The sequence below is a fragment of the Pteropus medius genome, unplaced genomic scaffold, assembly GCF_902729225.1.
Source record: "Pteropus medius unplaced genomic scaffold, Ma_sr-lr_union100, whole genome shotgun sequence".
Lineage (NCBI taxonomy): Eukaryota > Metazoa > Chordata > Mammalia > Chiroptera > Pteropodidae > Pteropus > Pteropus medius.
Window position 1 is genome coordinate 8,606,881 of NW_024345601.1, and position 21,892 is coordinate 8,628,772.

Consider the following 21,892-nt stretch of genomic DNA (forward strand, 5'->3'; position numbering starts at 1 on the left):
CGGGGGTTGGGGCTCAAAGAGAGAGAGGCAGCCATTCTCCAGAGTAGCTGCAGCTGGGCTGTCCTCCACAGCTCTCTGTTTAGCACTCCTCTTTGAGCAGATGCAAGGGTTTCCTTTGTTAAGAGCTGGTACCTCCCAGCAGGATGCTGGAGAAGCCAACTAGGAAACAGTGGGAGGGGAGCAGGAGAGTGGATGATGAGGGCTCATGTAGACGTGAGTCAGGAAAACGTTGTTTCAGAGAGGTGATCTGGCCTTGAAGGGTGGGTAGATTTGGATAGATGCAGAGGAGGGGAGAGACATAGACATGTGCTAAAACATATTCTTTGCTGATTAAAATGCTATCTTAGCATTTTAATCTGCAAATAATGAATGAATAAGGCAATTGGGAGTAGAGGGAGAAGATAGTGCTTCCAACGAGACTTGATGAGAAATTGTCTTCTTGAGAGGTGGTTTGACCTCAGAGTTATGGGACAGGCTCTGGAACCTGATTGCTTGGGTTCAAACTTTGGCTTTGCCACTTACTAATATGTGACCATAGGCAAGTTACTAAAGCTCACTTGCCTTAGTATTCTTTTCTGAAACATAAGATAATGATAATACTGATTTCGGGGTCATTATGAGGATTAAATGAGTTAATATGTGTATAGTGCTTAGAATAGTGGTACATAGTGAATACCTGATGCTGTTGGAAATTATTATTAATGGATTGCCAACTCAGAGCTTCTTAGAACTGGGAGCATGGGGTGGGACAAGGGGATCCAAATATAAAAACAAACTCCTTGGAGTGTCTTTATTCCAGCTCTATCATTTTGCAGAGGATACTGTTCTAAGGTTATGTAATGACACACTGGTAGATCCAGATATCAAACTAAAGATTTTTAGAGCAGCATTTCCTCCATCTTTGTTGGCATTCTGGTGGTAGGAGTGAAAATAAAGGAAAAGAGGCATTTTAAAGAAAGAAGTACCTAGATTCAATGACAGATTGCGTGACTCCGAAGAGATAACATACCTGATATAGTCATTGATATATCTATGCCTGAAATTCATTGGCTGCTTGAGTCTCCATTTTAAGAACTTTACATGTGTTAAACATTTTAGCTTCAGAATAATTCTATGAAGTAGGTACTATTTTGATCTCTATTTCATAGATGAGATCATTGAGTCACAGAAAAGATCAGAAAATTATTCAACCAAAAAGTGGCTGAATCACAAGGATTTGGGTCTAAAGAGTCTGGCTCCAGGGTCCCTACCCTTAGCACCACGCTATATTATGTTTCTAGACTAGATGAGGAAGGACCAGGAGGGCACAGAGAAGACCATCTTCACTTTTATTTAACCCTCTGGTGCTTTTCTTAACCCCTAGAGATTGTTCCTCTTTTTGGGAGGAAGGGAGAATTCCTTATATACTCAGTGTTTATAGCACTAAACCACAAATGAAAAAACATTAGTCTCAAATGTTTCTGTCTATTAATCTTATTTCTCCAAAGAAGCTGAAACTTCTTTGAGATCTAGGAATGGAGTTTTATACTTCTCTGAAATCCATAATGGTGGGTACTTAGCTGGGGTCCAGTAAATACTTATTGTTTAATGGAGAATAAAGGGGTTTTAGGGATTGAGGCAGGATCGTGGAGTGTCCCTGAAGTATATATGGGGATACCAACCTACATTCTTAGGAAAAAATGTAGCAATATTCTCTTAGTCTTGAGACTTTGCTGACAAAGATCAGACAAAGAAACAAAACAAAGCTGCCTTTGATCCCTACCAGGCTCTTCTCAATGTCCCCACCCTCAAATTTCCTTCCCAAATCGAGAAATTTTATAAGGCCAAGATCGTGTGAATTCTTAGTTTGAATAAATGCCTCATCAGTGCTATATCACTGCCTTTTACTATTAAGCTTATCTGGCTCATAATTTTATTTCTATTAGACTGAGTCTACTTTCTATCAAAATCTGAGTGTGTTAACCGAAGCTAATTTGCTTGTGTGATTTGTAAAGTGGGGTTCTTCAAGCAACTTCTGCAGACCATCAAGGAAAGCCTTGTTTCCTGGTTTTTTATTCTCTCCTAGCATTCCCCCATTGGGCATCATGAGCCATGGATTAAGAGTTGGCTTTGGTGTTTTGCAAAGAGAGTCTGGGTTGTGTCTTCCTTCAGAGTGGGTTAGAGGTCTCCTCAGACCGAGGTTTCCAAGTCCATTTGTAAGTTCAAAATCCTGATTATTTTCTCTACCCATAGGCCTGTAGTTCAAGGACAAGGGTGCCTTTTCTGAGAAAATCAGACAGGGGACGTTTAGAATAAACATCTTGGCATTCATTCCATGACCCCCATTTACTTCAAAGGGCTGTTAAATAAAGCCAGGGCTGAGCACACAGGGCACAGCTGGCTTTTGCAAGGGGCCTGCCTTTGTATGACACACAGGCTTCTGGGGCTAATGCTCACCCCAAACTTGGCTGCTCTGCCCCACTTCTCTCCTCCAGAATTTCAGCCCTGTAACTTGTCGATTATGAAGGCTACCTGTGCTTCATTCATTTGCAAGCCCCTGGTCAGCCTGTGGAGGCTGTGGAAGCCAGTGTTTAGCACTAAGCATGTAAGAGGACTCAGGATCCATTCCTGAGAACAACCTGGACTACAAAACTGGATTTGCAACATTGACCCATCTCCTCAGCAACTGGATTCATAAAAATTAAAAAATAAAAAAAAGAAACCTAGCCCATCAGCTCAGGCATTCTTTAAAGAAGCCATTCATGACATGGAGCTCTGACAGGTGAAGAGAAGTAATTACCTGACATTTCACTTCAAAAGCCTTGAAAGAACAGAATGCTCTAAGAAAGTTTGTTCACAGATCATCTATATCAGCTCCAAACTCAGAGTGAGCAAAATAGCAAAATTTTGCTTTAGAGACTGTTTTAGAAGTTTCTTTGAGGTGAGGGGTGGGGAGAGAATGTTGAGGCCAGGGCATTAAACTCCAGTAAGCAGAGATGAATTTGTAGGACATTTGTGACAGGAAGACTGAGGCCAAGACAACATCTCTATTCTCTGTGAGAGTGTCTTAGCGCCAAATGAATTTTTTTCTCCCCTTGTTCATTTACAAGTATTTTTTCTTATGATGCACCTGGTTGCTAATGTATATTAGTTGATCTTGATTGACTCAATAAAGATTCCTAGAGCTTTCTAGAAACTGTTGTTGTTAATATAGTTCTTCTATGCTAACACTGATATTTAAAAAGAGAGTTAATAGTCAATTAGTTTTATCTTTTTCTAGATTTTTGTACCCAAGTAATTATTTTCAAATCTCAAGATGTACAAAAAACCTCATGAGCATAGTAAAATTGAAGTTATTAGAGTTTCAGAAACATAAAGTCTTAGTGTGTGTATGTTAAATTTGGGGGGTTATTTTGTTGCTTTTGTACCTATTGGTTTAAAATCCTGGATATTCTGCAGTAACATCCCCCTTCCCCACAATTGAGATATATACTGCAAAATACCCAGGAAAAAAATATATGCTGAAACTCTGAAAACTGTACTCTAATTATTAAAATAGGTAAGTGGAAAGATTTTTTTCAAATATATATCTTTAGCATCTGCCCAATCCTATGTCCTATCAATTAAAAAGCATAGTATAAAATAAACTTAAAGTGAAAATTCTATACAAATTATTCAGTCTAGGAGAATAAAAACTGTGATTTAAATTGAAACCACATAATTTAAAATTAACTTAATTAAACAAATTAAAAGTACAGAGGAGCAGATACAAAGTTCTATTAACTGCTGGGCTTATAAACCTGGAAGGTTTATCTGTGTTTATCGCTCTTACCAAAACTATTCCAGACAGGTGTGAACCTGACAGAGAATGATCCATACAGGCACTTTCTCAAGCGGCCTCCTACCTCCTGCTCACCCTCCATGTCCCTGTTTTCTAGGATTTTGCATCTTGCTGTATCAGAGCAGGTCTCTGTATAGGCTGGTGGATCTCTGCCAAACACTCTCCAATTTTTGCTGCCATCTAGTGGTAAATTCAGAGACTGCAGAGTAACATGAGAGAAGAGAGGAGAAAGGAAGGGCGAAGTGGGAGGGGAAGGACGAGGAGGAATGATGCAGTCCTCTGGATCCGAGTATGCACAGAATGAGTTATTTTAAGAGCAAGAAAATGAACAGATCTGCATACTTTTTCTGCACCCTGATTAATGTAAATAATAACAATTTTCACAATTGCTCACCCCAAGTGAACAGAAGTTTTGTAGACAAGAGCAAATACATCTTTAAAATGGTCTGACTTCAGAATGGAGAGTGTGAAAGAAAATTGTGAGCTGGTCCTTGACTTCGGGGTAGTCACAAGCCTTTGTTTAAAGTGGGTATCAAATGAAGGAACTCTAAGAAAAATGTGACATCTACCAATTTTGACAGTATTTCAAAGATCTGCTTGCTTCAGTTTATTCAGGTGCCTTTGGTTCAGGAAACAGAGTTACGCTTGGTTAAAATTTTTGTAGCTCAGAGCTGCTGCTAAAGTAATCACAAAACCACAAGCTCACAAAGCACTGCAGCCTGAAGAAGGGAGCTCCTATATCTGAGACCCCCGGATCCCATGGCTTCGACAGTTGAGGAAGGGAACATTTAACTCTGCACTAGATTTAGCTGAATTTTGTAGGATCCTGGGCATTCCCTATGGTTTTAGCGTTACCCAGCTAAATGCCACAGGATGAAAAACAATGTTTAGAGCTCGGAAAAGTAGTGCTTATCGAAAGGTAAAGACCATTGAAAACTCTGAACAGTTGAGGCATTTTCGTACCTCATAGCTGGGCAAGTGGCCACAATGAAATCTGTTGTTTTAAATCACGTGGTTTCAATGACTAGACTGTTTTTAGTTGTATTCCTAGTTTGTCTGACTGGCTTACCAGGAGTCTGAATTCTTGTTCACAATGAGTAAGGAATTGAGAATTTTAGGTAAGCTGTTGATGCCATGGGCAAGCACTGGACAGGTTTGGGACTTGCTGTGCTTCCTCAGGTGGAGCTAACACCACTGTCGTGCACTTTGGAACAGGTGTAGGCCTGTGTGACATAGCTTTCAGGATTTGGATAAAACTGTCATATAATGGAGCAGACAACTGTTTCTTTTATCCCTCAAACCCAAGTTTGAATATTTCATTTTGCTTTTGTGCTTCCCTCTTCTTTTAAATTTCTTTTAAACATTTATTGGTTTATATTGGCAACTTCCTTGGGGATATTGGCGCTATAATTGCATGAATAACATTTACTTAACAGTCTGATCTCATCAGATCAGAATTTTTAAGGCATACAGATAAGATATTAGAGGATGACAAAATTTGACCTATGGCTTATTCAAAATTGTGAGGGAGAATTATTCCTCAGAGAAAATCCCTTAAAAGAACATTTCTAATCTTGCTACTTTTATTTTGATTAAAACACTTAAAACCCACGACTTGTAGCATAGAGTCCACTTCCTTAATATCTGACATTTGCCCGTAGTTGCTATTACCTGCTTTGTGTTTTCACATTACAAAAACCAAACTACTTACAGTTCTGTACCATCCCCTCATCGTTTCTATGGTTTGGTACACAGAAATATAATCCCACATCATTTTTCTATAAGGCTGGCATTCATTCTAGAACTTCTTCCACACTGCCCTGTAGAGTTAATCATCCCTCTCCGTGTGGTGTTCATGGGCACTCAGTTTTTGCCTGTGAACACCGCTAGTTTTGCCATTTTATTACGTTGTGGTTGCTCATCACAGGCTCCTCTACACTGTCAGAGGGTGAGCTCCTTGACGTCCTGGGTGCTACTTGGCTGTAAACCCATCGTCCTGAAGCCACAGTGATCATTCCAGGTGTGGCGAACGGAACCTAAGTGCTCACGGAATCCAGAGAAGCCCTGCAGACTGCATCCCCTGAGATGTCAGGTTTTACATAGTCACAAGGGGTCCCTTCTTACCTTCCTTCCAGCTATGTAACCTCCTGCGGCCCCAAAGCTTTTGGTGAATGTGCCCATTAACACATCGACATCTTGAGGGTCCATTCCAAAGAATTCCACTACACCCCGGCCGGTTGGGCCCAGGGACCCAATGCTGTGAGCTTCATCTATGTAGAGGTAAGCCTTGTATTTCTTCTTCAGAGCCACGATCTGGGGAAGACGCACGATGGAACCCTCCATGCTAGAGTATAAGGAGAAATGCTCGTCACTATTGCATGCTCCCCTGGGAAATTCTATGTCAGTCTCTCAATACTTCTCAGACAGTGACCTGACACCTGTAGTCAGGGATGACAGGGACATGTCACTCCTTTCTTCTTAAGGGACATGTTATTTGGCTGAAACAACCCTCTCGATCTTATAAGGCTAATCTGGTATTATTTTACATGAAAAAAATAATTTACATGCAGTGGATTTAAGTGCTTTGAGTTGTTATAGCCAATTCCCAAGTAAATTGTTAACTCATGGCATTGTTGATCAATTTATCTGTAAAGATGACTAGTGTAACTAACTGACCATTATGGGTTTTGGGTACTTTTCTAGTTTTAATTAAATTGCCATATGGTGATCCATCTTTATCAGCCTGCCACTGCCTATTTGGTGGTTTTGTCTGACCTAACGTCAATGCTCGAACTGCCAAACATTAAGAGAAGGAATGAAAAACACACAAAATAACTTTATTTAGGACACATAATATTAATTTAAGTACAATAGAAAGTTCCTAAGATCTCTTGTTCAGAAGAGTCATCCCTGGCCCCTTTATCCTCAGGGAATGTGTTCTAAGAACCCCAGTGGATGCCCAAAACCGAGAATAGTACTGAACGCTATACATGCTATGTTTTTTCCTATACATTCATACCTATGATAAAGTTTAATTTATAAATTAGCACCATAATAGATTAACAATAATAACTAATAATAAAATAGAATAATAATAATAATAATATACTGTAATAAAAGTTATGTGAATATGGTCCGCTTCCCTGGTAACTGATCTGATAACTGAGATGCCTACCAGGTGACTAACGAATGGAGCCTATAGACATCCCGGGCGGGATGGACAGGGACAGTATGAGACTTCATCACATTACTCAGAATGGTGCACAATTAAAAACTTATGAATTGTTTATTAATAGAATTTTCCATTCAATATTTTTGGATTGCTGTTGACCATGGGTAACTGAATTGGCGGAAAATGAAACCTAGATAAAGGAGGCACTACTGGACTCATTGGAAGTTAAGGGTTTATTGAGGCATCTGGTGGTGTCCCCTCTTTTGGTTTCTTTAAGGTAACGATTCTCCATCTTGAGTGAGTATCAGAAACCTCTGAGTGGTTCATTAAAGCACAGATTGCTGGGCACCATCCCCAGAGTTTCTAATTTGGTAAGTCTGGGGTAGGTTAAGAATATGCATTTCTACCAACTTCCCAGGAGATGCTTATACTGCTGGTTGGGGACGACTCTTGGAGAACCACTGCTAGAGATAAACTATTTTGATTTAGCCCTAAGTGATTAATTTTTCATGGTATTGTGAATTGCAAAAAAAAAACACTTCAAGTCCTCCAGAAAAGGGAAAAACATGAAGTAAATAAATAAGTAAAATTATAATTTATATTTATATGGCACTTCTGGAACTCAGTGAATTTAAAAGAAATTTTGACTAATCAGTTCTCAGAACACTTTGTAAGTTGTGTTTACACCACACACAGTTTTGACTGCATTGACAGGTGAGTTTTATGAAACACACAGTCTTGCACCCTCACCATACAAAGAAGTTTGTCTAACAATTCAAATAACCTGTCAGTTTAGTTCAAGAACTAATCAACTGATGTAAACATGCAGTTGAACTTCTCTCTTCTTCTTAATTAGTTTATTTATTACATTTAATGTATTTAAAAAAATAAACTTAAGTGTTAGGTCAATTCAGTCAAAATAGTCTAGCTGGTTTTACAGTTATCCAGACCAAGGGGTGTTGGTTTGAAAGGAGTATGACAACTGAGTATAGCATTTGTGTGTGTGTGTGTTTTATAGGACCTTATTTTTTTAGAGCAGTTTTATGTTTGCAGCAAAACTGAGCAGAAGGTGCAGAGATTTCTAGCATACCTCATGCCCCACATGAAGTATACAGCCTTCCGCATTATCAACATCCCCCACCAGAGTGGTACATTTGTTTCAACTGATGAGCCCACATTGACGCATCATCACCCAAAGTTCATAGTTTACCTTAGAGTTCACTCGGTCTTGTGCATTCAGTAGGTTTGGACAAATGTATAATGACATGTATCCATCATTATATCATACAGACTGTTTTCATTGCCCTAAACTCCACTGTGCTCTGCCTATTCATTTCTCCCCCCACCCAGCTCCTGGCAGCTATTGATCTTATTATTGTCTCCATGTTTTGCCTTTTCCAGAATGTCACGTAGTTGGAATTATACACTATGTAGCTGTTGTGGATTAGCTTCTTTCATTCAGTAATGTGTATTTATGTTTTTTCCATGTCTTTCCATGGCTTGATAGCTCATTTATTTTTGGTGCTGAATAATATTTCGTTGTCTGAATGTGTCACAGTTTATTTATGCATTCATTGACTGAAGGGCATTTTGGTTGCTTCCATGTTTTGGCAATTATAATAAAGATGCTATAAATAATCTGCGTGGGTTTTTTTGGTGAACTTATGTTTTTAAGTCCTTTGGCTAAATACCAAGGATGATGGTTGCTGAATTATATAGTAAGAATGTGTTTCATTTTGTAAGAAATCACCAAACTATCTTCCTAGGTGGCTGTACCACTTTGCATTCCAACCAGCAATGAATAAAAGTTCTTCTTGAGGCACATCCTTGACAGCATTTATTGTTGTCAGTGTTCCAGATTTTAGCCATTTTAATAGTGCATTATGGTATTTTCTTGTTTTAATTTGTATTTCACTGATTTTAATTTGCATGTCATAAGATGTGGAGCATCTTTTTATATGTATATTTTAATCTGTATATCTTCATTGGTAAGGTGTCTGTTAAGGTCTTTGGCCCATTTTTTAATTGGGTGTTTGCTTTCTTATTGTCAAATTTTAAGAAGTCTTATATATTTTAGATAACAGTCTTTTATCAGATGTATCTTTTGCAAATATCTTCTCCTAGTCTGTGGCTCATCCTCTAAGTCTCTTGACATTGTCTTTCACAAAGCTGAAGTTCTTAATTTTAATCAAGTCCAGCTTATTGCATTTGTGCTTTTCACAAGGTTATTCTGAATGGCTGTGTTTAGATTTTAATGAAATGAAAACTAAATAGAGTTGTCTTCTTTTACTTAAGTTTGTGAGTTAATTCCAATATTTTCTTAGATTAATTGCTTATTAAAGCTGTTTTCATTGAGGGGGAGGAGTTACAGCCATCTGACCTAAGCTTAGGTTGTCATCATACCACTTACTAATTGAGGACATGGGCAATTTACATGATGTGTAAAATAAGCATGATGATGGAACCTTCCTTATAACGTCTTTATAAGGATGACTAGAAATAATGATGGTAAAGTGTCTGACATATAATGAACATTTATTGAGTTGTTCTTGCTCTTAGGAGAAGCCTAGGAGGAAATGGTTGTAATGAGGTCTAACTTGAGAAAGTAGGAGCCCCTGGCAATGCCCTGTGTTGCATCTTCTAGGAAAGAGGCATATCGGTGTCATATATAATAAATGGCTCTCTGCCCTCAAAATTCTAGAATTTTCTTCTCATCTTTGAAATGTTTTAAATTGGTAACACAAATATACTAAAAATCTGAAATGTCCCAACTAACCATTCTTTGTTCTGGAACTGAATTTGGCAGGAGCCAGAGTTAATGTCAAACAGGGTGCAGACACTCAGGGCAGCTAATTAGCCATCCTTTGCAGGGGCTGGTCTAGCTGATGTTAGGAGTCTACCCACCTGGTTTGTATTTCTCCCTCTAAGATTAATGACTCTGTGATACTGCTGATTTCTGGAGTTAATGCAGGGCACTCATGAGTCCTAGGGAAAACTCAGCTTTTATAAAGAGTTATATTCACTTGCACTGTTTTCATTTTCTATTTGTGGCCCAATTTAAATTGAACCTTTTGCTATACGGGATTCGAGTTTGGTGCATGCACAAAAAGGCTATCTATGCTATTCCCACGAATTTCTGTCAAAAAAATGAAAACAGTGTCAAATGTATAGAAAACAAGAACAGTGTTTTCTTCTTTCTTCTTGAATGGAAGGTTGTATTTTCTTTTGAATTCGATAAGAAAAAAATCCAACTGAAATACAACTGTAGGTAAAGATAATTCCACCAGTTAACTGAAGTTCTATGCAGGGACTTGAATTATTCTCAAAGCAGCAAGCCAATGAATAATTTCTTTATATCTTTTCTATTACATAATGTATTAGCTAAGTGACAAGAATCGTTTTAGAAATCTCCCTCTCACCACCTTCTCCTCCACATGTAAACCATATTACCCACTGGCAGAATTGGGAATTAAACCACAGATTTGCCAACTTACATGGTGGAAAAATCTCTTTGGTGGCCCCAAAGTATAACCCAAGAGAAGAAAGGAAAGTGAACAAAAGGAGCTAAGACTAATCAAAAATAGGTAAGCTAGTGTTTTCTTCTTCTTTGTCTTTATTTGTTTAAACCATAGAGAAATAGGTTAGAGATTACTATTGAAGTTCTCAATCCTTAAGCTTACATTATTTTGGGGAGGAGAATTGCTTATATTCTTAGAGAAAATGGCATTCTAAGACTTCAGCATTTGTTTATGGATGTATTTTTTTGAAGGGCTGAATATTATTTCTTGGTTCATTTTATTTTGAGCTGTGCAAGTTTATATCTCAGGTTATTTGGGATACCTCTCCCTCTCTCCAGTATATTTTTGACTAATTTTGAGATTTCTCAACCACGATGAGTCAAAAACTAGACTTCTCAGAGACACAAAATTAAAAGAATATGACTTTAAAACAATACTTAAACAAAAATACAAATCAAAACACTAAAGTCATACTATTGTACTTTTAAACCAAAATTCATGGAGTCATGGAACTTTAGACATCAAATTTCAATCTCCCTATTTTGTAGATAAATAACTGAGCCCATGATAGGCAAATGGTAAAAGTCAAATGGATGACCTTGCAGTTTCCATGTTTACTTTATTAGACGTGGACACACGATCTGACGCTTCTGTTTACATTGGGCCTCTGTCTCAGCAGGGCCACATGGTTTGAATCCTAGCTTTCTTTCATCTCAGTTATCTACACTCAGACAAGCTATCCAGGCCTCAGAGTCTCAGTATCTTCATCCTCACAATAACCTCAAAAGACTTGGGGAGGCTTACTCAAGATGGCACATGTGAATTGTTTAGCAGGGTGTAGACACATGATAAATGTGAGTTCCTTCCACTGACACACCTCCTCCAGGTGGGTGAAAAGTAAACAGCTTCAACTATGCAACTTGTTTTCCAAGTTGCAACTTCCTCAACTGAAAATAAATTTAATGATGAGGGCAGCTACTCTTGATTGTGGGCTTACTATAGGCTTGGCTTCTGGCAAGTACTAGCTTATATGATCTCATTTAATACTAGGAAAGAACTCAGCAGCACCAGAATTTGAAGGTCTCAGGCCTCTCTCCAAATCCTGACTCTTTTATATCTATATGTAAACAATAATACCAGATTGATGAATGGTGACATTATAATTATTGCTAATTTTCATTATCATAACTGCTTTGGTGGAGCTTACTGACTTCTTGGTTTTGGTATCTAGCCTTTTCTACCTTGACATGTACCTAAAATGTTCCGATCTGGCTGATTGCTCTTTTAGAACGATAAAAATATTGATTTATGTGCACTCTCTGTGGTGGGAGGACTTTGCCCGCGGTGACAAACCACAAGCAAGAGTGAAAATTAAAAGGAGGGTTCATGTTGATATAAACACAATATGTCACCATAATCCATCTCTAAAAAGTAGAAGTACATTTGTGAACTATTGATTTTGCATTCCCAATGCTGGCCCTTTGGAAAATATTGTGGGAAATAATGTTATTATCTGGTGATAGCATCAAATGAGAACATCCATATCTTCCAAGATACTCTTCTAGGCTAGCCTTATTTTACAGATGAAGAAACTGAGCCTCCAGGATGTACTGAAGGCTGTCTAAGAGATGCCCTGCTTTCTATCTATGAATGAAGCCTTTTAGGTTGCAGTCTCATTTAAAGACAAGATTCCTATGCAGCTGAGATAAAAGGAACCTCTCCATGGAGGCCAGTTTATGGGAAGTGGACACGTCCCACTCTATACATGCCAGGTTAATTGAACCACTGGAGTAGATTCCCACCAAAGATAGCTGCCTGCAAGTCTTTCCATCCCTGTATACATGAGCCAATCCTCTCAGCAAGAGGTGGGTTCTGTTTCCCCTCCTTTTGAATCTGGGCTGGCCTTGTGATATGCTTTGACTAACAGAGTATGGCAGAAGGTGATGCTGTACCAGTTGTGGACATAGCCCTTAAAAAGCTGGCAGCTTCTGCTTTGCTCCTCTTGGAAGCCAGCTGCCATGCTGGAATGAAGCTCTGGCTATACTGCTGAGTGAGGAGTGCTTACACGTAGAGAAAGCATCTCACAGAAAAGAAAAGAAGAGAAGAGGAAAGGAGAGGAGAAGAGAGTTGAGGAGAGGAGAGGAGAGGAGAGGAGAGAAGAGAAAAGAAACCTCAGTCAACAGCCAGTACCAGGAATTTAAATGTGTAAATGAGGCCATTTTGGATGTTCCAGCCCCAGTTGAACTCCTAGTGGAATACAGCCCCATGTATGATCCTTAACCAACATCATGTGGAGTAGAAGAAGAACTGCTCAGTTGGTCTAGATAGCCCTCAGTAGCATGAGAAATAGCAACTCATTGCTGCGTAAGCCATTATATTTGGGGGCAGTTTGTGATGCAACGATAGATAATGAAACAGTCCCCATTACTAGTTAAACTTAAGCTGTGGTTTGGTGCCATGTGGGCTTGGCACACCTGGCTCCCCTGTCTTCCTGAGATCATGGTAGGACACAGATTCAGTGTAGCCATTAACAAGCTCTGCTGCTGAAGTGGTTTCTCTATGTAAATGATGGGAATATTTGAGAATAAAATGCTGATAGTCCGCTTAATTTCAGCCATAACCAAAGTATTTAAATGCAACTTTCCTTTAGTGGAGCCAAGTTCTATTTGTTTGCAGTTGGGTTCTGTTTACTCTAGTTAAAGGAAATGCCCAGTCTGCTCTCCCTCAGCTGTTATGTCCTCCTGCTAGTTCTGGCCTGAATGACAGGTGTTTAGATAAGGGCTCCCCTCCGAGGCCGGCAACTGGCACAAATCACACATGAAGAAAGATCTATGCTTGTGGTTATGACAGCCCAGAGACAATATGAGATTATTTCCTAAAAGTAGTAAGTTCAAGGGCCCATGAGTAGTACAATTGTTTTATAGCAGGGATTCCCAGCTTCAGCACTGTTGACATTTGAGCTAGATAATTTTTTTGTTGTAGGAGACTATTGTGTGCATTGTAAGATGTTTAGCAGCATCACTGGTCTCTGCCCCCTAGATGCAGGTGTGACAACTGAAAATTTGCAAATGTGTCTGAGATGGGGGGCGGGGATGGCGGGGGGAGAAATCACCCTGGTTGAGAATGCTGCTCTAAGGTGATCCCAGAGACTTCATAAACAGGACACACTCTTGGGATAACCTGAGGAGGTCCTGATAGTGATGCAGAAGTAGGCCTACTAGAAACTTGAAATGCCAACTTTGCAATTCCACAGTAGCTCTGGGAATACTCAGAACACCAAACATTTGGGCATTAAGTACTAAAGAAAAAAAAATGATACTAGGATGATGATGATGATGATGATGATGATGATGATGATGATTTTAAATCTGAGAGAAAGCACTTGTTTTTTTCCAAAAGGGATAGACACATTTCTTCTACTGCTTACTATTTATTCAAGTAACAGAAACAGCATGCATTCCGGGACTGATTAGATTAGCTGGCTGAAAGAAATACTACCTCTGTTCTCAATTCTCCTCTGTAGCGACAATCTTCCTTGTTGGTATGTTAAGTCCTCATTTCCTATCTTTTCATAGTTTTCACTTTTTTGTAATTATTTCAAAGGAAACATCTTCCTCAATTCCTGTAATGTTAGGGTCATTTGAAAATTGATTTAGGAGTGAGTAACAGTTACTTTTCCTTGACTCATTGACTAGAGTATCCAACACTTGTTTCTTCCCTCAAGAAGAAACACTTGAGGGAAATTTTATTTCAGTAATGACAATCAGATTCACACAGAGAATGAAGCAAACTCAATCACAGCTGCAATATAAAAGCGCAACTTTGTAAGATTTCGTAATTGTTTTGTCTGCTCAGCTTAAAAAGGGTGGGAAAACTCAGGCTAGAGCATACCTTCAGATGCTAAGACCATTTCTCCCTCCCTAACTCTTTATGGAGAATTGCACTCTGGGTTGACGAAAATAAGCAGAATTTTTGCATTCTGATACCAACTACTGGCCAAATTCAGCAAGAAGCTGCAGGTTGGCTGCACTGTTCAGTTAGGGGCTGCTGGGTGCCAATCAGCAACATCTACTAAAGTTGTAAAGGCAAACATTCTGATGTTGAATCCCCCAGTCCCGAAGAGACTTTGAAACTGTGAGACAGCCAAAGGTAGTGGAAAGAATCAATGCAAGTTAGCAATGCCTTGTGAGGATATTGCCAAAGAAACTTACATAAACATGCCAGCCTCCAAGATGCTTCGCCATATGTGTAGTCATTAATTAGAGAGGTAACCTGTGGCCTGACAGCTCGCATGAATAGCTCTAGCTCAGGCCTCTCCATAATACTATATCTAACTCATTTTTCCCTTTAGCTAGGAGAGGTCAGCCTTTCCCCATTTGTCAGCTTGCTGTGGGCCTCAGCATGTTCAAATGTTTCTGGTTATTAACATACCTGTAGACGCCCTCCACCAAGATGAGAATCTTTTTCCAAGCTCTGCGGGTTCGAGGCTGGCCGTAGATTATAGCATCTCTCAGGAGCTTCTCGAGGCTTTGCATGTCTTTAAATAATACCAAAAAAAAAAAAAAAAAGAGTCATGAGAGGTTTCTTCTTTCTCTCCCCCATCTTATTTTTGGGGGAGGTGTCAGATTTTTAGGCTTAGGCTGAGACCTAAACTTTCAGAGATGAAAATTGGAATCAGAGAACACCTGGGTAGAGGGAGGGGCCTACGTTTTAGTAAAATTTAACTCTGACAAAGTGACTTGTTGAGTTTGTTTAGCAGGCAGAATAAACCTCCACCGGAGGCATATGGTTTCATAGGCTCTTAAGGGCTCTCCTCTCCTGCCTTAAAAGGCATTGAAATTCCATGTAAAATGCATCTCTTAGGTGTCAGCTTTGTTGCCAGGTTAAAATGAACTATGATAGGTATAATTAACCTTTCTAATTGTTTAGACATGAGCATGTTAGAGTTTAGCTGAGTTTGCATAGAGTGACAGCATTGCTTGGTAGTGATCTCACTTCTTAAACTTTGGGACCTCACTTTTGACATCCTCCAACTTCAGAGCTTTCGACAATTTAAGCAATGGAATAACTGGCATTTCTTTGCAAAATATTTGGAGACTTCTGGATACATTAATACTAACTTACAATTATTGAGCCCTATCCACATTCCTTCTAAGCACATTCTTTGTATTAACTCATTTTATCCTCTCAATGATCCTAATGAAGAGGTAACTGAATTTTATGGTTCAGGAAATTGAGGCACAGCGAGGTCTGGTAAATTGCCTGAGGTCTATGATCATAAACAGCAGAGCTAGGATTTAAATTCATGCAATCTGGTACCATGACCCATGTTTATAACCACTACCATTTAATGCCATAGGTGAGAGCCATTGTCCCTTCTCCTCAATGTCCGTTGTGATGTAGAAGAAGGAAGGATGTATGTCTGCTAGATTTTTCTTATTAACTTTTGATGTCGAATATAATCAATGGTGACTTTTCATTTATCTGCAATCAAATATAGATAACTGGGCTTTGGTTGAGGGACCCTTGGGAAAGATTTGCCTATCAACACAGCTATGCGTCTAACCTGCAAAGTCTAGAGAGAGAAAAAAAAAGGCAGAGGTTCATGTGCATGCTTTTTGCTCATTATATTTCAGATATATTTCTTTGCATCCCTTAAGCTTTCACTTTTTGAGGATCTGAAACAGAAGTATTTCAGATCTAGAATCCAGTCTCAACTTGAAAAGATAGAGATGCTACAGTAGTGCTGACATGACTGTTATTTAATGGTCACCAGGCATTAGAGACCTCATTTAAAATGCTCATAAAGAGAAACCTAGCAAAGATAAATCTAAAACAGCACAGTCAATATTGGTTTTAACCACTGCACACAAATCTCTCGAGAGGCAGATACTGAACAGTTTATCATTGATCTAGGCTCAAGTTAGCTGGGATTCTTGGTCTTGAGAGCCTCTCAACTTTGTCTTTTAGTCCCCAGTCTGTGGTTGGGTCTGTTTTAGGGCTTTCTCTAAAGCTGGGTGAAGGCACTGGCTGGTGCATGTCACTTTCCCACACTGCAACCCTGCCACCCTCAATGAAGCCACAAGGTATTTCTTTAATATAGAATTGTGGAGGTATGAGCAATATTTTTGAATTGATCAAGTACATTTAAGAAAACCTCATTTAGAACAGCACATAGTTTAAAACTTATAAGTTGTTTATTTCTGGAATTTTCCACTTAATATTTTAGATTGTGGTTGATTGAAGGTAGTTGAGATTGAGGAAAGTGACACCATGGATAAGGGGAGACCCCTCTAGTTACTTAATGCAGTCTCAAAAGGCCCTTTCTGATCTATCTCCTGCCTGTCTTCCTGACATAAATTCTCACTGTTGTCCAAAGTTGCATCCCAACTCTCATTTATGTTTTTCCCCTCTTGTTTGTCTGGAGAACTCCCACTCATCACTCAAGCTCCAACTCAAACTCTTCTGACCAGTAATATAGATTTTCTTTCTTCTCGATGTCCCTGATGACTCATCAATTCTTCTTTTAAGCCCTCATCACATATCTCATTATTTGATTTCATGTCTCTCCTCCTTGGAAGGCAGGGGACCTTATCTAATTCATCCTGATAGTCCTAGTACTAGTACATAGTATGAATACTAAATCTATGTTTGATAATTGAATCAGTTGTCTTTTCATGCAAAAGAATGTAGACCAAGAAACAGAAAAGAGAATGACACTTTTGGATCTAACCAGGAATTATTAGAAAAGCCTCATTTCTGCAGTAATATTTCTTTAACTGCATTTTTTACTTTAGAGTCTGTCTTCACAAGATGGAGTGTTTTAGTGACACTGTATCATTGACCACTAGATGGCAGCCAAGGGAACAAAAAGCAGCTTTCTTAGAGAATTTCAGGGATGATAACTCTCTTCTGCACGGACATCTTATTTTTGCTTTAGGATGGATTCCTAAGATGTTGAAAGAACTCATGTGATTGGGGGAACCAGCTCCCTTTTCTATAATCTACCACGAGCCTGTTAGTCTCTGAATTGAATAAAGAGATGATGAGTAGAAGTATACCTGTTTACTATTTTTCTTCTTTGACTTAGAATTTATAAGTTTTTGTACAGAAATGACACATGATGAGTATGATTCCAATGCCATATTAATAAAAAAACCCACGTGAACTAAATTAGCAGTCATTTAAAAATTGATATTTTAAGATTTTTAAAAATCTGTACATGCAGAGATTATTGTATTGTTTATGCAATCATAAAGGTCATAGACACATTATAGGCTTAGTCCAAGATTAAGTTAAAAGTAAACACTGCCGAAGAGAAGAGAATTTTCTCCTCATTTTAAAAATAACAAGCAGGACCTGAAAACAGTGGCCATGATGTGTTTTACACATTTTGCAGGTGGGAATGAGAGGAATCCCAGGCCCTTCTGTGGCAGGGCTTATAGTGCTCAAGGTGAACAGAGCGTTCCCTGGGGAGAGGCTTTGGTGCAACTTCACAAAACCCCTGGTGTCCACATGCTGAGATCCCTGACTGGAGGGAAAACCACATAGAGTCACAGACACTATACAGGAAAAGGTATGACTTCACTTAGCATGGGATTTTGGACTCATGTTAGCATCTGGTAGTTTCTCTCTGGTTCTTAGGGTCTTGCTCTATTATGCTACAGTGTGTGGGTCATGGACCCATAGGGTTCAGGGGATTGTGGCTTATGCTCTGTGGGGCTTATGGGATTCTACTGTTTGAGCAAGCCACATGTTAACAACTGCAAAGGATTTTTAAATAATGATACTTATGAAAGCACTTATACTTGCATTACATTAATCCTCATGACACCTCTGAGGAGTGAGGAAGCATGATTAGGTGTTTGCTTTTTCAGATGAGCATCCTAATGCCAGAAGCTTTGTAAACAATAATCACAACCCCTCCAAAACAAACCAAAACCAAAAACAAATTCCCAAATTCAAACAAACCAACTTTTTGTCAGTGTATAAATAAAACTCTGAGATTTGGAAATTTAAAGGACAAATTCAACACCATCAAGGCACATATACATAGCACTACTGTACAATGTTGTTATAAAGTTGAAATGACACACTATGGGCTTTAATTACCACAAATCTGAGAATCAACAATGCTTTAGACATTATTTGTCACATTATAAGTCTGGCTAACCAAGGCAGTTCCCTTTGGTTTGTGAAAGACTGAAAGGACCAAGCGGGCGTGCTGGGTGATGAACATTTAGCTATCAGAAAAGAAAGCGTGCAGGCCGCATTCCAGTGGCTGGTACAAAGCAAGTCCTGGTTTGTCACAGGCATGGCTAACTGGATTACTGAATTACTAAACATCTGGAATAATACAACTATGCCCTAAAAACTACAAACAGGCTTAGGTGACAAATATGCTTTGAGAGCCTGTTGCTGGGCCTGCCTTTAAATTCAAATCCCTGATAATATCAGCGAGCCTCTGGGATCTGGGAAATCTGCAGATAAGGTCTTGTGAAAAGAGGATACAAGGAAACAAGGAAGCCACTCATAAGAGTATCAGCAGGAAGGTTGGGTGTAGTTCAAAGAGTGTCTTCCTGAAGAAAAGAACTGGATATTTGGCTTCATTCTTACTTTGCTGTTCAGTGACAACACTGTTTCTTCTGTCCCAGCTTCCTTCTTCTTCTTCTCTTATGCAACTGAGCTTTTGTTGAGACATGAGCCTTCACTCACTGCCCATCCCTCAATGCCCTTCCTCTTCCAGGGTCCCTGGTCGTGTTCGGGCTGAATGTCAACCTCTACTTTCCATATGCTGCTCACTGTAGTTGGTGGTTAATCCTTTGTCCTTGAGTTTAGATACGCCCTCTGGTTCTCTACTCCGTGGGCTACTTGCCAAACATATTTTCATGTCTGCACATGATAAGCACTCAACAGCTTTTATGTAAAGGGAAAGATGGTTAGGTGATAAAGAAATGCTACTTGTTATTCTTTCTAATGCTTTGCTCCTCATCTTTTTTCCCATTTTTCTTGTTTTTTTAAAGATACCCAGTTTTATCCTTCAATATTGAGCCCAAATGTGAAATTATAAGCAATAGGTATTAAATAATTGTGGACAATGATAAAAAAAAATATTTTTACTTTTAAGATGGTGGGGTAGGGGTCTGCCCTGTTGTTAACCTTTAGGGGAAAACATAATTCTAATGGTCAACTTTGGCAAGCAGAGCAAATTTTTTCTCAAAGTTACATTTATAAAGTCTCTAGTCCATGAAATCAATTAGTACATTTCTGATGATTTTAAAATTTGGCGCTTTAAGCTTTTCAAAGCAGTCTGGGCAAATATTTTGGTTTAAGTTTCCTTGATGGCTATGTGAGCAGTTGTTAGATGGGTCTTGGTAGGTCAAAGAAGCAAATGATCTTTTTGGAAGAGTGTAAAAGGCAGTTGAGAGCAGAGGACCTAGGCTGGGTTTAAGAATGAGAAAGGTGCTAGGGCAGGGCCTGTGTACCTTGGGGAGGGGTTCATACTCACAACTTCTGACCTTGGGGACATGGAATGAAGGACAAGTAGACTCTAGAACATGGGCACAGAATGCACTCAGGCTCTGGGCCTCATGCAGTATGTAAAGCTTTGATCCTCAGGGAGGGGCCTGTAGAATTAGACAAAGTACTGAAATGGGATCCCTAAGTGGGCGGGGTCAATTCAGGAAGGTGAGATGTGATTTAGGGAATAACATGGGAGCTTAGAGGTCAGTGCTGGGATCCTGTGTCTCAGGTCAAGATGACAGCAAAGTCAACCAGAAAGAATGCTGGCTGTATCTGCTGGACCTAACTGCCCTGACTCAAGGAGAGTTGCATGGGAGATGGAGGCTATTGAGTATTGCCTGCATCATTTTACTATCCAGTGGGAGGCATGAGATGGAAAAGGTCAAGAAAGGAGGTGAAGTGCATTGTATTTAAAAATGAGGGACTCTGTAGTCAAACCTCCTCCATTTAAATACCAGCTCTGCCTCTTTCTAGCTCTGTGTCTCTAAGCAAGTCGCCTCACCACTTTGTGCCTCTATCTTCATCTATAAAAAGGACATAATCATAGCAAGTGTATAGTTGTGAGGCTAAAATGAGTTAGCATATGTAAAAGGCTCATTATAACAAGGGTTCAATACTGTTAGTTATTATTTAAAAAATTAAGAGGCCATAGCTGTATTTATTAAAGTAAAAAATCTAGTTTGAGAGCCCAAATTATACCTTGAGATCTAAAAGGTCATGGCTTATAAAGTAGTCTAAATATTGTTTCTAGGTCTGACCTTCCACTCAAACTGCCCTTATAAGCCTACATTGTGCAGATGAGGTGGGGCTCAGAGTTTTCCCACAAACACTGCACTCTTTGTTCTTCCTCCTCTTGGCCTTTAAATGCCTCTAGGTAGAGTCTTGGTTCTTCTCCACTTTTTATTTTTTTTCAAATTCTTGGCCTGTCCAGCTCGCTGACCTCATGGCAACTCTCCTAGCTGAAAAGACTGTTTCTCCTCTCCAAGGCTAGCTCAAGAAACCCTTTGTGGCTCACTTGAGGACGGAGATGGCCTACAGCCTCACTGCTCCCTGTGTGGTCCCGCACCAATGACATCAGCATCACCTGGAAACTTGTCAGAAATGCAGAAGCCCAGGCCCTACCCCACATCTACAGTCTGCATTTTAACAAGATTCTGCCCACAGTGACTCCTGTGTACATTAAAATCTGAGAAACATTGTTCTAGAATCTAGATCATATGTATTTACTAGTAAAGCAAGCAGATTCAGGGAAAAAAATAACTCAGTTTCAATATATCCAAATCTCTAGAAGAAGATATTGCCCTTTTTTCAGAGAATTAAAACTTACCCAAGAGTTCGAGCTTCTGGCTTACTCAGGGTGTTGATACACTCAGCCCAGGGAATGTGTTTACCAAAGACAGACAAGTGTCCCAAAAAGCTCTGACCCATTTTCTCACATACACCAAAATTCTAGTGAAGATCAAACTTATTAGTCCCTGGTTGGAGCTTACGCTTTAGCTTAGGCTGTGCAATGGGTTGGAGAGTCTGTTTTGTGCCATCCAATGAGTCACAAAAGCAAACTAAATACTGGCTATTTTACTAAAGCTGCCCGCAGTAGAAAATGCAAGGAGATATTCTTACACAAGGACCTACAGCTCTCTGGTTCCTACATGTGGTTTGACAATAGCTAGACTTAGCTAGCGGGTAAGAATATTAACAACTTATTGCAAATACAAGTCATTCTTGATCCAAGAGCTTACTGCTTCTCCTTCTCTTTCTCCCTCTCCCTCTCCTCTTCTCTTCTCTTCTCTTCCCCTTCTTCCTCTCCTCCTCCTCCTCCACCTTATTCCTCCACCACCTTCTTCTTCTTCTTCTTCTTCT

General features: G+C 39.4%; 1 protein-coding gene across 1 annotated transcript in view; it reads right to left on the reverse strand.

Annotated features, from left to right (window-relative positions):
• SPTLC3 (serine palmitoyltransferase long chain base subunit 3) overlaps positions 1 to 21,892 on the reverse strand; it is a 147,879-nt gene that overhangs the window by 41,880 nt on the left and 84,107 nt on the right. Inside the window, exons 7-8 of the mRNA XM_039874475.1 lie at positions 14,942 to 15,047; positions 5,945 to 6,164 (exon numbers count right to left, since the gene is read on the reverse strand). Coding sequence (XP_039730409.1) covers positions 5,945 to 6,164; positions 14,942 to 15,047 — 326 coding nt within the window. The remainder of the gene's footprint in view (positions 1 to 5,944; positions 6,165 to 14,941; positions 15,048 to 21,892) is intronic.